General features: G+C 41.4%; 1 protein-coding gene across 1 annotated transcript in view; it reads left to right on the forward strand.

Annotated features, from left to right (window-relative positions):
* LOC307047694 (NLR family CARD domain-containing protein 3-like) overlaps positions 1 to 14,794 on the forward strand; it is a 38,711-nt gene that overhangs the window by 21,503 nt on the left and 2,414 nt on the right. Inside the window, exons 5-10 of the mRNA XM_079694811.1 lie at positions 9 to 60; positions 9,631 to 9,859; positions 10,567 to 12,358; positions 12,530 to 12,703; positions 14,373 to 14,525; positions 14,621 to 14,667. Of these exons, the coding sequence (XP_079550937.1) occupies positions 9 to 60; positions 9,631 to 9,859; positions 10,567 to 12,358; positions 12,530 to 12,703; positions 14,373 to 14,525; positions 14,621 to 14,667 (2,447 nt within the window). The remainder of the gene's footprint in view (positions 1 to 8; positions 61 to 9,630; positions 9,860 to 10,566; positions 12,359 to 12,529; positions 12,704 to 14,372; positions 14,526 to 14,620; positions 14,668 to 14,794) is intronic.

A 14,794-nucleotide genomic window follows, 5' to 3' on the forward strand; every position in this document is an offset into this window, starting at 1 on the left:
CTCCCCAGGGATCAACAGGAAACTTCAGAGGTTCATACAGAGTTGGACTCCATATTCATGGTGTGTAAACATGCTCACCTTTAATGTGATATGTTGGATTGTTTGAAGTAGAGTTCTTATATCCATGCAGTACAGTAGATGTTGCAGTTTGGAGAAAGTACAAAGTTATGTTGATGCTACACTGATTTGTAATAGGGAGAAAGGTGCCTCTCTCAGCCCCACTCTGCGGCCCAAACGCATGTTCCTGCACGTTGCATGTAATGTTGAAGTGCGAGTCGTGACGTCTCCTGTGCAAAGATTGTAAGATTATCGGCATTAAGTTCACTTTAGTAAAATTGCATCATATTTAATGAATTAAATGTTTCCTGGGGTTTCCTCTGATGTCCTCTAGAAACTCCGCTTCAACTATCGGTTATTTACTGGTAATGTTAACTGCTGCCAACGCAAGTTAGCAACAATCTGAATATGAGCACACAGGCTAACAACAGGGGTTTGGACCGCTGGGAGGAGAGGGTTTTCTGGGCGGGGGGGCAGGGTGGGATGGGGATCGCCGGGCGTCGACATGTTGTGCAAGAATCAGAGCAGACACTGGAGGAGTGATCAGAACCTCTAGGTACGTTTCATTGACCTTAATTGTTTTTCTTGTGTTAGCAAGTGAATTGCAAACAGAAGTTATATTTAGAATATTTATTGCTTTACATTGCCGTCCGATAAACGTTCAGTTGGGGAACTGAAGCGGTTATTTATGCTCTGTTTTAAGCCACCGGACTCCTTTGGCATACCAAAGTCAAACAATCCAACTCAGGGCTCGACATTATAAATGGCCCACTGGCCCGGAAGCACTATTTAGTCACCCTGGGCAGCATAACGTACTTTCCACTTGCCCGCTCGGGCCACTAAAAATATTGGTTTAAAAAAAAAAAATGGTCCTGTGGTATTGGTATTCTGACAAGCAATTTAGTTAAATTGTTTTGAGTCGGTTGTCGTTGTTGGGTGAAAAGCAAACAGCTGTTTGCTGTGGAGCGCAGCGCGAGCAGGCTCCCGTGAACGGGAGCGCGCTCCTTCACTACAGACTATCGCGCCATCTAACCATTCGCCAAAATGTTTTTAATACCAGCGGTAACCGGCCGAGCGCCGGGCAAAAAACAATCTTCAAATAAAAGAAAGTCACCGGAGGAGTTAAAGGAGAGTGACAGGGAGCATGAAAATAAGAGGGAGAGAAAGTTTCAGCCAGCTTGATCGATGGAGTTGGATTCTAGGGGTGCAGTGACGCGTCCTAAAACCCTTTTATAATCTATCAATTAGATTTATGATTCTAAAATTATAAAAGTAGGGTAGACATGTGGAGATTATCCGGCTGAACAAAACGTGCATTTATCAAACAGGTTTGTTTTCCACAGACCTTATTTCCAGTTATTTTCCAAAACCCTGTGGAGAAATCTCATTGCTTTTTGTCGAGGGAACCAGCAGCTTATACTTCCTGGTTTTAGGACGCGTCACCTCTCAATATGATGCCAATATAAACAAGGTCTTCTGTCGGCTCTGTACATCAATGCCGACCTATGCTGACAAGTAAGTGAAGAGTAGAAAATATAAAAGGTATTGCCTTTAGGGAAATGTCCCAGCAGTTTAGGAGAATGAAGGTTCTAATCTAATCTATTACATAACCATTACATTTCTAACTCCTGATAATGACAGGAAGACAGAAAGCGCATTATACTAATAATGCTAATAATAATACTCATAATAATAGCAGACATTTTTTAACAATGACCACAATATCATTATTTTAATAAAACAAATATGAACAATTGAGGAAATGAGGAAGAACTGATGATTCAAATGTTGTAGTACAAGTAGTAATGTAGTTAGTGCATAAATTACTATGGCAACAAAGGTGTTAATTTTCTTCATTATAAGTCGATTTTTTTTGGACGAATGCTCCGGGCCAGTGGTTACAATGGTGGGGCCAGTGATAATACAATTCCACCGGGCCGGAGGTTAGACAAAAATAAGAAGGAAATAAAATCAAAGTATTTGTAGGACTATTTATATTTTGTTGCACGGTTGAAAATGTTTCGTATCTTGTATTTTGAGGTGATACTGTGACACATAAATAAAAAACAAAACGGTTTTAATTAGATCAACTAAAATATGCGTCACATCCTGCTACGGTCCCGCGCGAACGCCTTTTATTGGAGGCGAATAACCTGACCCCCGGCTTGATGAGCGAACTATGGATAAATCAAATAAAAGTACCGGAGGATCACAGGATTTAATTCTGTGTGGACAGAGTTATATGCTTTCACAGCAAACGATGCTGGTTTACCGGTATGTTTGATATCTAGAGAGAAGTTGTCAACGGTGCTGCAGCCTTTACGTATCGAGGAACAACACGGGAGAGGAAGACAGCTGACGATCTTCAGTCATAATTCAATGGGGTATGTCATTTATTTCAGAAAACACTTTGTTATATTCCATGGAATGCTCTTAACGTACCGATAGCAATGAATACATTAAATGCTTTGACAATAAATACATACACAAATTAATCTCTGGAAGCTGGAGCGCTGTAAAAAGCACGACCAATCATCTGAGCCGGCCCGGCTAAAGTAACTGGATGGCCTACCTGCCTGTCAGCCTTCCATCTGTGCACAAACTTATCTCGTGCCCTCATTGGTCATGTGCGCGTTCGTGTGTGTTGGAGGAGGGGCTCTGTGAGGAAGTCTGAAGGAAGAGGCATATTTTTTCCGGTTGTGTATTTTTCTAATTCGAGCGCACTCAAGCTGGTTTCTCCATTCTTACCTACCTACCTTTAACTCGTTTTAGTGTGCAGCTATATGTTTTATTTATTTCAAAGTGGGCCCATTTTAATAAAAAAAAATGTCCTTCAAATGTGCAGAGGACTCCCCAAGTGCTGTGTTTAATTTATTTTATCAATCAATCAATCAATCAATCAATGTTTATTTATATAGCCCAATATCACAAATGTTACATTTGTCTCAGTGGACTTCACAGTTTGTACAGAATATCAGTATGACAATACGACACCCTCTGTCCTTAGACCCTCACATCGTACAAGGAAAAACTTCCAGAGAAAACCCCACAGTTTAAAGGGAAAAATGGGAGAAACCTCAGGGAGAGCAACAGAGGAGGGATCCCTCTCCCAGGACGGACAGACGTGCAATAGATGCCGTGTATAAATTGAAAAGATAATCCATTTGCAACATAGGTAGTCCAAATGTTTGGAAATGCATGTGTGTATAATAGGAAGATGAATCCACGAGGATATCCATCCAGGACTTATGATCCAGGACCACAGCCACGACTCAAGATCCAGGACTCGCAATCCATGACACAGGACCGCAGGATCATCCATGACTCCGGATCCCGGCGTATATAGACACCAAAAAGAAAGACATTTGGGGAAGCTGGGTTAATCGGAACATGAGAGTACACAGGTATAGACAGAGAGAAGGAAGAAGTAAGATGTCCCCCGACAAACTAAGCCTATATCAGCAAAACTAGGGGCTGAATCTAATCAGCCCTAACTATAAGCTTTATCAAAAAGGAAGGTCTTAAGCGCACTCTTAAAAACGGATAGGGTGTCTGCCGTCCGAACACAAACTGGAAGCTGATTCCACAAAAGTGGAGCTTGATAAGAAAAGGCTCTGGCTCCCATTGTACTTTTAGAGACTCTAGGAACAACCAACAACCCTGCATTCTTGGAACGCAATGCCCTAGTAGGACAATAGGGTATAATGAGTTCTTTAAGGTAAGATGGCGCCTTCCCATTAAGGGCTTTGTAGGCGAGAATTAGAATTTTAAATTCTATCCTGTGTTCTATAGGGAGCCAGTGTAAGGCAGCCAGAACAGGAGTAATGTGGTCCCTTTTCCTAACTCTGGTTAGTACACGAGCTGCAGCATTTTGAATCAGCTGAAGCGACTTGACTGACTTCTTGGTACACCCTGATAATAAGGAGTTACAATAATCCAGCCTTGAAGTAACAAATGCATGGACTAGTTTCTCTGCATCGTTTTGAGGCAAGATATGCCTGATTTTTGCAATGTTACGTAGATGGAAGTAGGCGGTCCTTGAAATTGATTTTATGTGGGTGTTAAAGGATAAATCCTGATCAAATATAACACCAAGATTCCTTACAGTCTCACTGGAGGCCAAATTAATGCCATCCATAGTTAGTATATCTTTAGATAATTTGTTTCGTAGATTCTTTGGGCCAAGTACAATAACTTCAGTTTTGGTCGTGTTTAACATCAAAACATTTAAGGTCATCCACGTTTTTAAGTCCTTGAGGCAGTCTTGAATTTTATTTAGATGAATAATTTCATCAGGCTTGATTGATAAATATAGTTGAGTATCATCCGCATAACAATGAAAGTTTACAGAATGATTCCTTATAATATTGCCTAACGGAAGCATATATAGTGTGAACAAAATAGGTCCAAGCACTGAGCCCTGTGGCACTCCATGGCTAACTTTGGTTTGCATGGAAGATTCATCGTTGACACGTACAAACTGAGAGCGTTCAGATAGATAGGACCTAAACCAGCCTAAAGCAGTTCCCTGTATGCCAACTAAGTGCTCTAGTCTTTGCAATAGGATATCATGGTCGATAGTATCAAATGCAGCACTGAGATCGAGCAAGACAAGAATAGAGACAAGTCCCTTGTCTGAGGCTATTAGAATGTCATTTGTGACTTTAACCAGAGCTGTCTCTGTGCTATGATGTGTTCTAAAGCCAGACTGAAAATCTTCAAATAAATCATAGTTTTTTAAGTAATCACACAGCTGTTTTGCGACTGCTTTCTCAAGAATTTTTTGAGAGGAACGGAAGATTAGAAATAGGTCTATAGTTGGCTAAAACCTCTGGATCGAGGTTGTGCTTTTTAAGAAGCGGTTTTATCACTGCTACTTTGAATGATTGTGGAACATAGCCTGATAATAAAGACATATTCATAATATTTAATAAAGAAGTGCTAATTAATGGAAAAACTTCTTTTAACAGCTTAGTTGGAATCGGGTCTAAGATACACGTTGATGGTTTAGAAGAGAGAATCATTGAATTTAATTGTTCAAGGTTTATGGCTGAAAAGCATTCTAGTTTACTATCTAGTGTAATATTAGAACTTACGTTTCCGGGAGCTGTTGATAACACTATACTGGTCAAAGGCAAGAGGTCATTGATTTTGTTTCTAAGAGTAACAATTTTATCGTTAAAAAAGCACATAAAATCATTCCTACTGAGTGCTATGGGAATAGAAGGCTCAGTCGAGCTGCGGCTCTCTGTCAGCCTGGCTACAGTGCTGAAAAGAAATCTTGCATTATTCTTATTCTCATCTATTAATGAAGAGTAGTAGGCTGCTCTCGCTTTACGCAGTGCTTTCTTATATTCATTGAGAGTAATATGCCAAATTATACGAGATTCTTCAAGTTTAGTGGAACGCCATATCCTTTCAAGTTGTCTCGACTTTTGCTTTATTTTGCGGGTTTGGGCATTATGCCATGGAGCTAATCTATGTTGTTTTATTTTCTTCTTTTTCAAAGGAGCAACAGAGTCTAATTTTATTCGCAGCGCATCTGTAGCACTATCAACAACATGATCCATTTGGGGTGGTGTACATTTTGTATAAGTTTCCTCCCCTACATGCAGACATGCTATCGAGTTAAGTATTGGTGGAATCTCTTCCTTAAATTTGGCTATAGCACTAACAGATAGGTTTCTGCTGCAGGAGCTTTTGGCTAATGCTTTGTAGTCTAGTAACAGTACTTCAAAAGTTACTAAGAAATGGTCAGATAAAGCAGGATTATGCGGTTCGACTAATAGTTGCTCAATTTCAATACCATAAGTCAGAACAAGGTCAAGAGTGTGATTATAGCAGTGGGTTGGTTTATTTACACTCTGACAGAAACCAACAGAATCTAATATAGAGTTAAATGCAACAGTAAGGCTATTTTTATCATCGTCAACATGAATATTAAAGTCACCTACGATAATTACTTTATCTGTTTTAAGTACAAAAGCTGATAGAAACTCAGAGAATTCTGATAATAATTCTGAATAAGGACCTGGTGCACGGTACACTGTAACAAATAAGATTGGCTGCAAAGTTTTCCAGGTCGGATGCGTAAGACTGAAAATGAGGCTTTCAAAGGAGGTATAATTTAATTTTTGTTTAGTATTGATAAGTAAACTTGAGTCAAAGATTGCTGCAACTCCACCTCCTCGGCCCGTGCCTCGGGCAATATGAGTATTGATATGGCTGGGTGGAGTGACCTCATTTATGCTGACATATTCTTCATGTCTCAACCAAGTTTCAGTGAGACAGCATATATCAATATTATAATCTGATATTAAATCATTTACCAATATTGCTTTAGATGCTAGAGATCTTATGTTTAAGAGACCACATTTAATCTTCCTGTTTTGTTGCACTGTAGTAGTTGTTACATTTACTTTTATTAGGTTATTATGTATGACACCTCTATTAGGTTGTACCTTAAATTGTCCTTGGGCAGACACACACACCGTTAATATTGGGTATTTTATTGGGTTCGGGATTCCTATGGATGACTGCCTAGGAGAGAGCGCAGAGAAGCGTGTAAGACTGCGACTCTGCCTCCTGGTCTCAACTCCAGTTTGTCATGGATTAAGTCCACAGAGCCCTGAAATGTTTGCCGAAATGAGATTTGCACCTTCCAAAGTAGGATGAATGCCGTCTCTCTTAATCAGACCAGGTTTTCCCCAGAAGGCTGTCCAATTATTCACGAAGCCCACATTGTTTGCTAGGCACCACCAAGACAACCAGCGCTGAAATGATGACATGCGGCTATACATGTCATCATTGATCAGATTGGGGAGGGGACCAGAGAAGATTACGGTGTCCGACATTGTTTTAGCATAACTACACACCGACGCCACATTAAGTTTGGTGCATTCTGATTGGCGTAAACGAACATCATTACCACCGACGTGAATAACAATCCTACTGTATTTACGTTTATTTTTAGCCAGCAGTCTAAGATGCGCCTCAACGTCGCCCGCTCTGGCCCCCGGAATGCATGTGACTGTGGAGGCTTCGGTCTCTAAATTCACGTGTCTCATAATAGAGCTACCAATAACCAGAGTTGGCTTCTCAGCGGGTGTCTCGCTGAGTGGGGAATATCTGTTAGATACGTGAACGGGTTGGTGGGGACCTGCGGGTTTCGCGTTATGCCCCTTCTGAACAGTCACCCATTCTCCCTGCTGCTCGGGAGTTGCCGGGGGACGGCTAAGAGGAGCTACCTTTTGCCGGTCCGCACCGGCTAACATGGGCTTTACTATAGCTGAGTTATTTTCTAAGATGCGGAGCCGGGCTTCTATGGCTATGATTCCCGCCTCCAACCTAACAACTATACTACATTTAACACATGTATCGGTACCAGTAAAGGAGGTAGGGGAGTAACCAAACATGAGACAGTTAGAGCAGGAAATAGCCCCCGAGGGTGGGGAAAGAGCCATGGCTAGCTATCAAGCTAAAGTAGCTACCGTTAGCAAACCCGAAAAGAGTGTAGGCAACTGTGGAGTTAAAGTCGCTAAGAGAAGGAGAGTTTGTGAGTGCTTAAGCTGTAGTAACGTGTGATTACAACGTCAGGTAGCTGCCGTGATCAAGAATTTTAAAACGATCGATTAAGTTAAGATAATAAGCTATCAGCAACAGAACAGGCACACGGGATATCCGGAGATGACAACAACAACCGGAAGTTACAACATGCTTACCGCAATAGTGGTCGCAAAAGTAGGCCTGTGTATTATTTTTAATTCTCCTTATAGGAGTTCTTTGTTTCTTATTAGAGGTTAACAGTTTTATATAATGTAATAAATAGCCTAATAAATGCAAAAAAACTGTAGTTTTTGTCTGATATAACAATAAATACAACTTTATTAGCTATCAAGCTATAAAATATGTTTAGCGGCTCCAGACAAAACATTTTGGAAAAAAGGAGCAAAATGGCTCTTTTGGTCAAAAAGGTTGCAGACCCCTGGGTTAGATGGTTTGTGTTATTGTGCGATTTTTGTCAATCCGAGCCAACCCAAACACCAAAGTCAAACAATCCAACTCGGGGCTCGACATTATAAATGGCCCGCTGGCCCGGAAGCACTATTTAGACACCCCGGGCCAGCATAACGTACTTTCCACTTGCCCGCTCGGGCCACTAAAAATATTGCTTTATAAAAAAGAATTGTCCTGTGGTATTGGTATTTTGACTATCAATTTAGTTAAATTGTTTCGTTTATTAACGCTACAACATAGCGTTTCATGAGTCGCTTGTCGTTGTTGGGTGAAAAGCAAACAGCTGTTTGCTGTGGAGCGCAGTGCGAGCAGGCTGCCGTGAGCGGGAAGGCGCTCCTTCCCTACAGACTATCGCGCCACCTAACCATTCGCCAAAATGTTTTTAATACCAGCGGTAACCGGCCAAGCACCGGGCAAAAAACAATCTTCAAATAAAATAAAGTCACCGGAGGAGTTAAAGGAGAGTGACAGGGAGCATGAGAAGAAGAGGGAGAGAAAGTTTCAGCCAGCTTGATCGATGGAGTTGGATTCTAGGGGTGCAGTGACGCGTCCTAAAACCCTTTTATAATCTATCGATTAGATTTATGATTCTAAAATTATAAAAGTAGGGTAGACATGTGGAGATTATCCGGCTGAACAAAACGTGCATTTATCAAACAGGTTTGTTTTCCACAGACCTTATTTCCAGTTATTTTCCAAAACCCTGTGGAGAAATCCCATTGCTTTTTGTCGAGGGAACCAGCAGCTTACTTCCTGGTTTTAGGACGCGTCACTGCACCTCTCAATATGATGCCAATATAAACAAGGTCTTCTGTCGGCTCTGTACATCAATGCCGACCTATGCTGACAAGTAAGTGAAGAGTAGAAAATATAAAGGTCTTCGCTATAGGGAAATGTCCCATTAGGATAATGAAGGTTCTAATCAAATACATAGCTATTACATTTCTAACTCCTATTGACAGGAAGGCAGAAAGCGCATTATAATAATAATAATAATAATACTCATCATAATAGCAGACATTTTTTAACAATGACCACAATATCATTATTTTAATAAACCAAATATGAACAATTGAGGAAAATGAGGAAGAACTGATGATTCAAATGTTGTAGTACAAGTAGTAATGTAGTTATTGCATAAATTACTATGGCAACAAAGGTGTTAATTTTCTTCATTATCAGTCGATTTTTTTTGGACGAATGCTCCGGGCCAGTGGTAATATAATTCCACCGGCCCGGAGGCTCAGTGACATTTTACCCTTAATGTCTACCCCTGCAACTAACCAATCAAAGCAGCAGTAGACGCTGTCACAGGTATCTCCAGCACTTGAATGGGCAAGCTGCTAAATGGTCAGTGTAGTGCAGGAATACGCCTTGATTGCAACACTGTGACAGCAGCTGAATCACTAGCAAGGATTCTGCTTTCCGGTAGAAACAGATATAGGATATTTTTCTGACTCAAGGGAAGACTTGGTAAGACAGAATACAAGCACATTTTTACAAATGTCAGAGTTTTAATAAATATTTTGTACCTATGTCAATTTTATTGAATTGCAGCTTCTCGAGGAGAACATGTTTGCCTATCTGAAGAAAGAGCTTAAGAAGTTCCAGAAGGTTTTGAGAACTAATAACCCAGAATGCTTCGAGAGCCAAGGTAAGTCTGAAGAGGTGGTTGATGGGGAAGAGGAAGAGCTGAGGAGGAGCAGAAGAGAGGCATTTCTGAAGATCACACTGGACTTCCTGAGAACAATGAAGCAGGACGAACTGGCAGACTCACTGAGAAACAGTAAGACGTTTCAAATAAATGTTAAAATCATAGATTCACACGTCTACAGTTTACTGTATTCAAATCTGCATTAGATCTATACATACTGGCTTAACACCCCATCAAAAGCTGTTTGTCTAGCTGCGGGCGGGCAGAAAGAGCCTACTGTTGCGTCGACTTTTCAAGGGCGCTGAGGCAGCTTTCGCCTTTAGTTGCTAAGTGACCATAACCAGCTAACAGTGCCATCCTATCTTCCAGGTGTTGTTTTTTAAAGTTCTATTAAAATATTGTCCATGGGACAGCATTGTTTTCCCTAGAAAACGCAGTTTGCTTCGCTTCGCTCTGCTCTTGGTGTGTGTGGGCATTTGCATAACACGGACACTTGAGAGACACAAGAGCAGAGATGATTAATGTTCGTGTCACATTTGATCAGTGGTTCTTATAAAATGAAGAAAGATGAAACACTGGACAGATCAGTGTCAGGGTAATGTCACTAAAATAAACCATTTCTGCCTATTGGCTGCATACCAATATTTACCTAAGTCAAGGTATCTCTCGGCTATGATTGGTTGTTCCTTTTCACATTACAAGCCGTGCAAGCTGCTGCCTTCCCAAAGTTTAACTTTCAACTCTGGGCATTGCTTTCTCGTTTCCAGCCGTGTCTTTGTTGACAATAATGAAAATATGCAAGCCTAAACACGGCCCCTAATCACTTTTTTTTCTTGTAGAATTTCTTGCTGCAATGGGCCAACATAAACTCAAATCTAATCTGAAGAAGAAGTTTGAATTTGTGTTTGAGGGGATTGCTAAAGCAGGAAATCAAACAGTTCTGAACCAGATCTACACAGAGCTGTACATCACAGAGGGAGAGACTCCGGAGGCCAATAAAGATCACGAGGTCATACAGATTGAGAAAGCATCCTTGAAACCAGACACACCAGAAACAACAATCAGATGTGAAGACATCTTTAAGGCCTCACCTGGACGAGATAAACCAACCAGAACAGTGATAACAAAGGGCGTGGCTGGCATTGGGAAAACAGTCTTAACACAGAAGTTCACTCTGGACTGGGCTGAAGGCGAAGCCAACCAGGACATCCAGTTCATATTTCCTTTCTCTTTCAAAGAGCTGAATGTGCTGAAAGAAAGAAAGTACAGCTTGGTGGATCTTGTTCATTACTTCTTTCCTGAATTTGAAAAACCAGGAGTCTGGAGGTTTGAAGAGTCCCAAGTCCTGTTGATCTTTGACGGTCTGGATGAGTGTCGACTTCCTCTGGACTTCCACAAAACTGAGATCCTGACTGATGTCACAGAGTCCACCTCAGTGGATGTGCTGCTGACAAACCTCATCAGGGGGAAGCTGCTTCCCTCTGCTCGCCTCTGGATAACAACAAGACCTGCAGCAGCCAATCAGATCCCTCCTGAGTGTGTGCACATGGTGACAGAGGTCCGAGGGTTCACTGACCCACAGAAGGAAGCGTACTTCAGAAAGAGATTTAAAGATCAGGAGCAGGCCGACACCATCATCTCCCACATCAAGACCTCACGAAGCCTCCACATCATGTGCCACATCCCCATCTTCTGCTGGATCTCTGCTTCAGTTCTGCAGGATGTGTTGAAAACCAGAGATGGAGGAGAGCTGCCCAAGACCCTGACTGAGATGTACATCCACTTCCTGGTGGTTCAGTCAAAACTGAAGACAGTCAAGTATGATGGAGGAGCTGAGACAGATCCACACTGGAGTCCAGAGAGCAGGAAGATGATGAAGGCTCTGGGGAAACTGGCTTTTCAGGAGCTGCAGAAAGGCAACCTGATCTTCTATGAGTCCGACCTGACAGAGTGTGGCATCGATATCAGAGCAGCCTCAGTGTACTCAGGAGTGTTCACACAGGTCTTTAGAGAGGAGAGAGGACTGTACCAGGACAAGGTGTTCAGCTTCGTCCATCTGAGCTTTCAGGAGTTCCTGGCTGCTCTTCATGTCCATCTGACATTCTTCAACTCTGGTGTCAATCTGCTGGCAGAAGAACAAACACTGTGGTCTAAATTGATCGGAGTCAGACCTGAACACTTCTATCAGAGTGCTGTGGACAAGGCCTTACAGAGTCCAAACGGACACCTGGACTTGTTCCTCCGCTTCCTCATGGGTCTCTCATTGGAGACCAAGCAGACACTCCTACGAGGCCTGATGACACAGACAGGAAGCAGCCCACTGACCAATCAGGAAACAGTTAAATACATCAAAAGTAAGATCGAAAATAATCTCTCTGCTGAGAGAAGCATCAATCTCTTCCACTGTCTGAATGAACTGAACGACAGTTCACTAATTCAGGAGATCCAGAAAGGCCTGAATTCAACTTCTCTGTCCACTGATAAGTTGTCAGCTGTTCAGTGGTCAGCTTTGGTCTTCATCTTACTGTCTTCACAAGACGACCTGGAGGTGTTTGACCTGAAGACATACTCAGATTCAGAGGAGGCTCTTCTGAGGCTGATGCCAGTGGTGAAAGCCTCCACCAAAGCTCTGTAGGTTGAAAATGAGGGTGCTCCAAGGGGGATTTTTTTTGGGGTGTTATTACTTAGTATTTTAAGTCTTTTAATTATTGTGAAGCATTATTTATTTTCTATTCTAAAGAATGAATATTAAATATGAAAGAAATATCTTACGTTACGTTTTTGTTGCCAATCCTTCTTCAGGCTGAATTGCTGTAATCTGTCAGAGGAAAGCTGCAAAGCTCTGTCTTCAGTGCTGAGCTCTGAGTCCTCCAGTCTGAGAGAGCTGGACCTGAGCAACAACGACCTGCAGGATTCAGGAGTGGAGCTGCTCTGTGAAGGACTGCAGAATCCACTCTGTAAACTGAAATCTCTCAGGTCAGGATTCATTCATCTGTTTAACAGATATTGTGCACAACGAACATTGGGTGGAAATATTTGTAATGGATACAGAGGATAACTTTCTATCCCAGTACTTTGGAACTCTCTGCACTTTAATATTGAACGATTTAATCTCATAATAGTCTCCAGTCCACCTCCAAGTAGCGTTGTTGGTATTGGGGGGAACAGGGATCTGTGTAAAATAAATAATGCACCAGAGTTAGTCGGAAAAAATCCTTGGCATGGCCTTTTCACAAATCTCTTGTTTACAAAAGGTGTTTGCCAAAACAGTTCTCACAAAAAGCAGGAACAAGTTATATATAAAAACTAGGGATGTAACGATATACCGAATATCGCGGTATCGCGGTAAATAAACTTCCCAATACCGTCGTGAGACTGACAAAATCTACCGCGATTTTCCCCAAAAATTAATTAAAAAAATATATATTATTTTTTGTAAACACTTTTTTTTTTTTAAACCTTTATTTAACCAGGTGGTCCCATTGAGATCATCGATCTCTTTTTCAAGAGATACCTGTCTAACATGGCAACAAGTAGGTTACAACATGAAAATAAAACAACAGATAACACAAAAGGACATCGTATTTACAGGGCTACATTTACACACCTAGAGAGACATTGACAAGTACCAACCATATATTTATATCTCGCCCTGTCAATAGGCCTGGCGTTAGACTTTTTCGCTGTCCGTCATTTCGACAGACAGGATCATAAAATATCCGTCATAATCCCTTATTACCCGTCGGGTCTGAAAGGTTCACGATAGAGCATGCTCGTGAACTGTCAACGGGGGGGGGGGGGGGGGGCGGTGTTATGCCGTGTGTGCATGCACCTCGCGGGACGCGCACAGCGTAAAGCAAGACCTCCCAGACATGTATTGATCTGTACGGCAAAGTACGGTTTGGAAACTATATCATTTCCTTTTGGAGGGCATGCATAACACGGCATAACACCAGAGCCTGGCTGCGGGGAAACGTTGGCGCTGTTCCGAGTTTGTTCTAATCTGTCAAAATGACAGACTGCTTTCAGATTTTTCCGTCATTGTTAAATAAAATATTCGGTTAACGCGACCACTGCTGTCCCAGCAACATCAGTACCAAGCGAGATAGTTTTTTCCAGAGCAGGGGATATTCTAAATGCCCAAACATCCCAGCTTATAAATACCTGGAAATGTGGACATTCTCATATTCCTAAAAACCTGTCTGATGATGCTGAGTGAGTGCCTAGTGAGTTTGAGTTGAGTTACTTGAAAAACTAAAGTGAAACTTGATTTATTTTATTGCAGGGTCTGATTATTAAATGTCCTTGTTTATTTGTGAGATGCAGTGGCAAAAAGAAAATGCTTACTTTGTTTGGTAGTACCAGTAGGTACAAAAACACTGGTTTTCTTGTTCCAGTCTGTTAATGTCACTTTGTTTTTGACACTTTAAAATACTGCTATCCTACAAAAATGCTGTAAAAATCAGATTTATTATGTAATAAAAAAATGTTTTATTGAAAAAAAATTCAGATTTTTTTTCTTCTTCCCTTTATTATTCAATATCGCGATAAATACCGTACCGTGGACTTGTTATCGCGATATTATCGTACCGTGAGTTTTTGGTATCGTTACATCCCTAATAAAAACTGTATTGTGTGTGTGCAGGTTATCAGGCTGTCTGATCACAAAGAAAGGCATTTCTTCTCTGGCTTCTGCACTGACATCCAACTCCGTCCTGAGAGAGCTGGACGTCAGCTACAATAATCCTGGAGACAAAGGAGTGAAACTTCTTTCTGCTGAAAGATTTGAATCTCTCAGGTATGGACAGACAGGTTGAGTTTGTTTATTCAGTAGCTCAAAAAGTGGTTTAGAGTAAGTCATTAAGTGCTGATCTGACTTTGTTTTGACATCAGGGTGGACCATGGTGGACAGCAGTTAATGAGACCGGGTCTAAGGAAGTGTAAGTGTGTTTTTATTAAAGAAAGTGAACAGGTTGAAACACAGGAGGACAAACTGTTGTTCTTAGAAAACCTTGCTGTAAATGTATAAAAACACCCTAGGGATGCATCAAATGATTAAAGATCCTC

Source organism: Notothenia rossii, assembly GCF_949606895.1.
Source record: "Notothenia rossii genome assembly, chromosome: 7".
NCBI classification, from domain to species: Eukaryota; Metazoa; Chordata; class Actinopteri; order Perciformes; family Nototheniidae; genus Notothenia; species Notothenia rossii.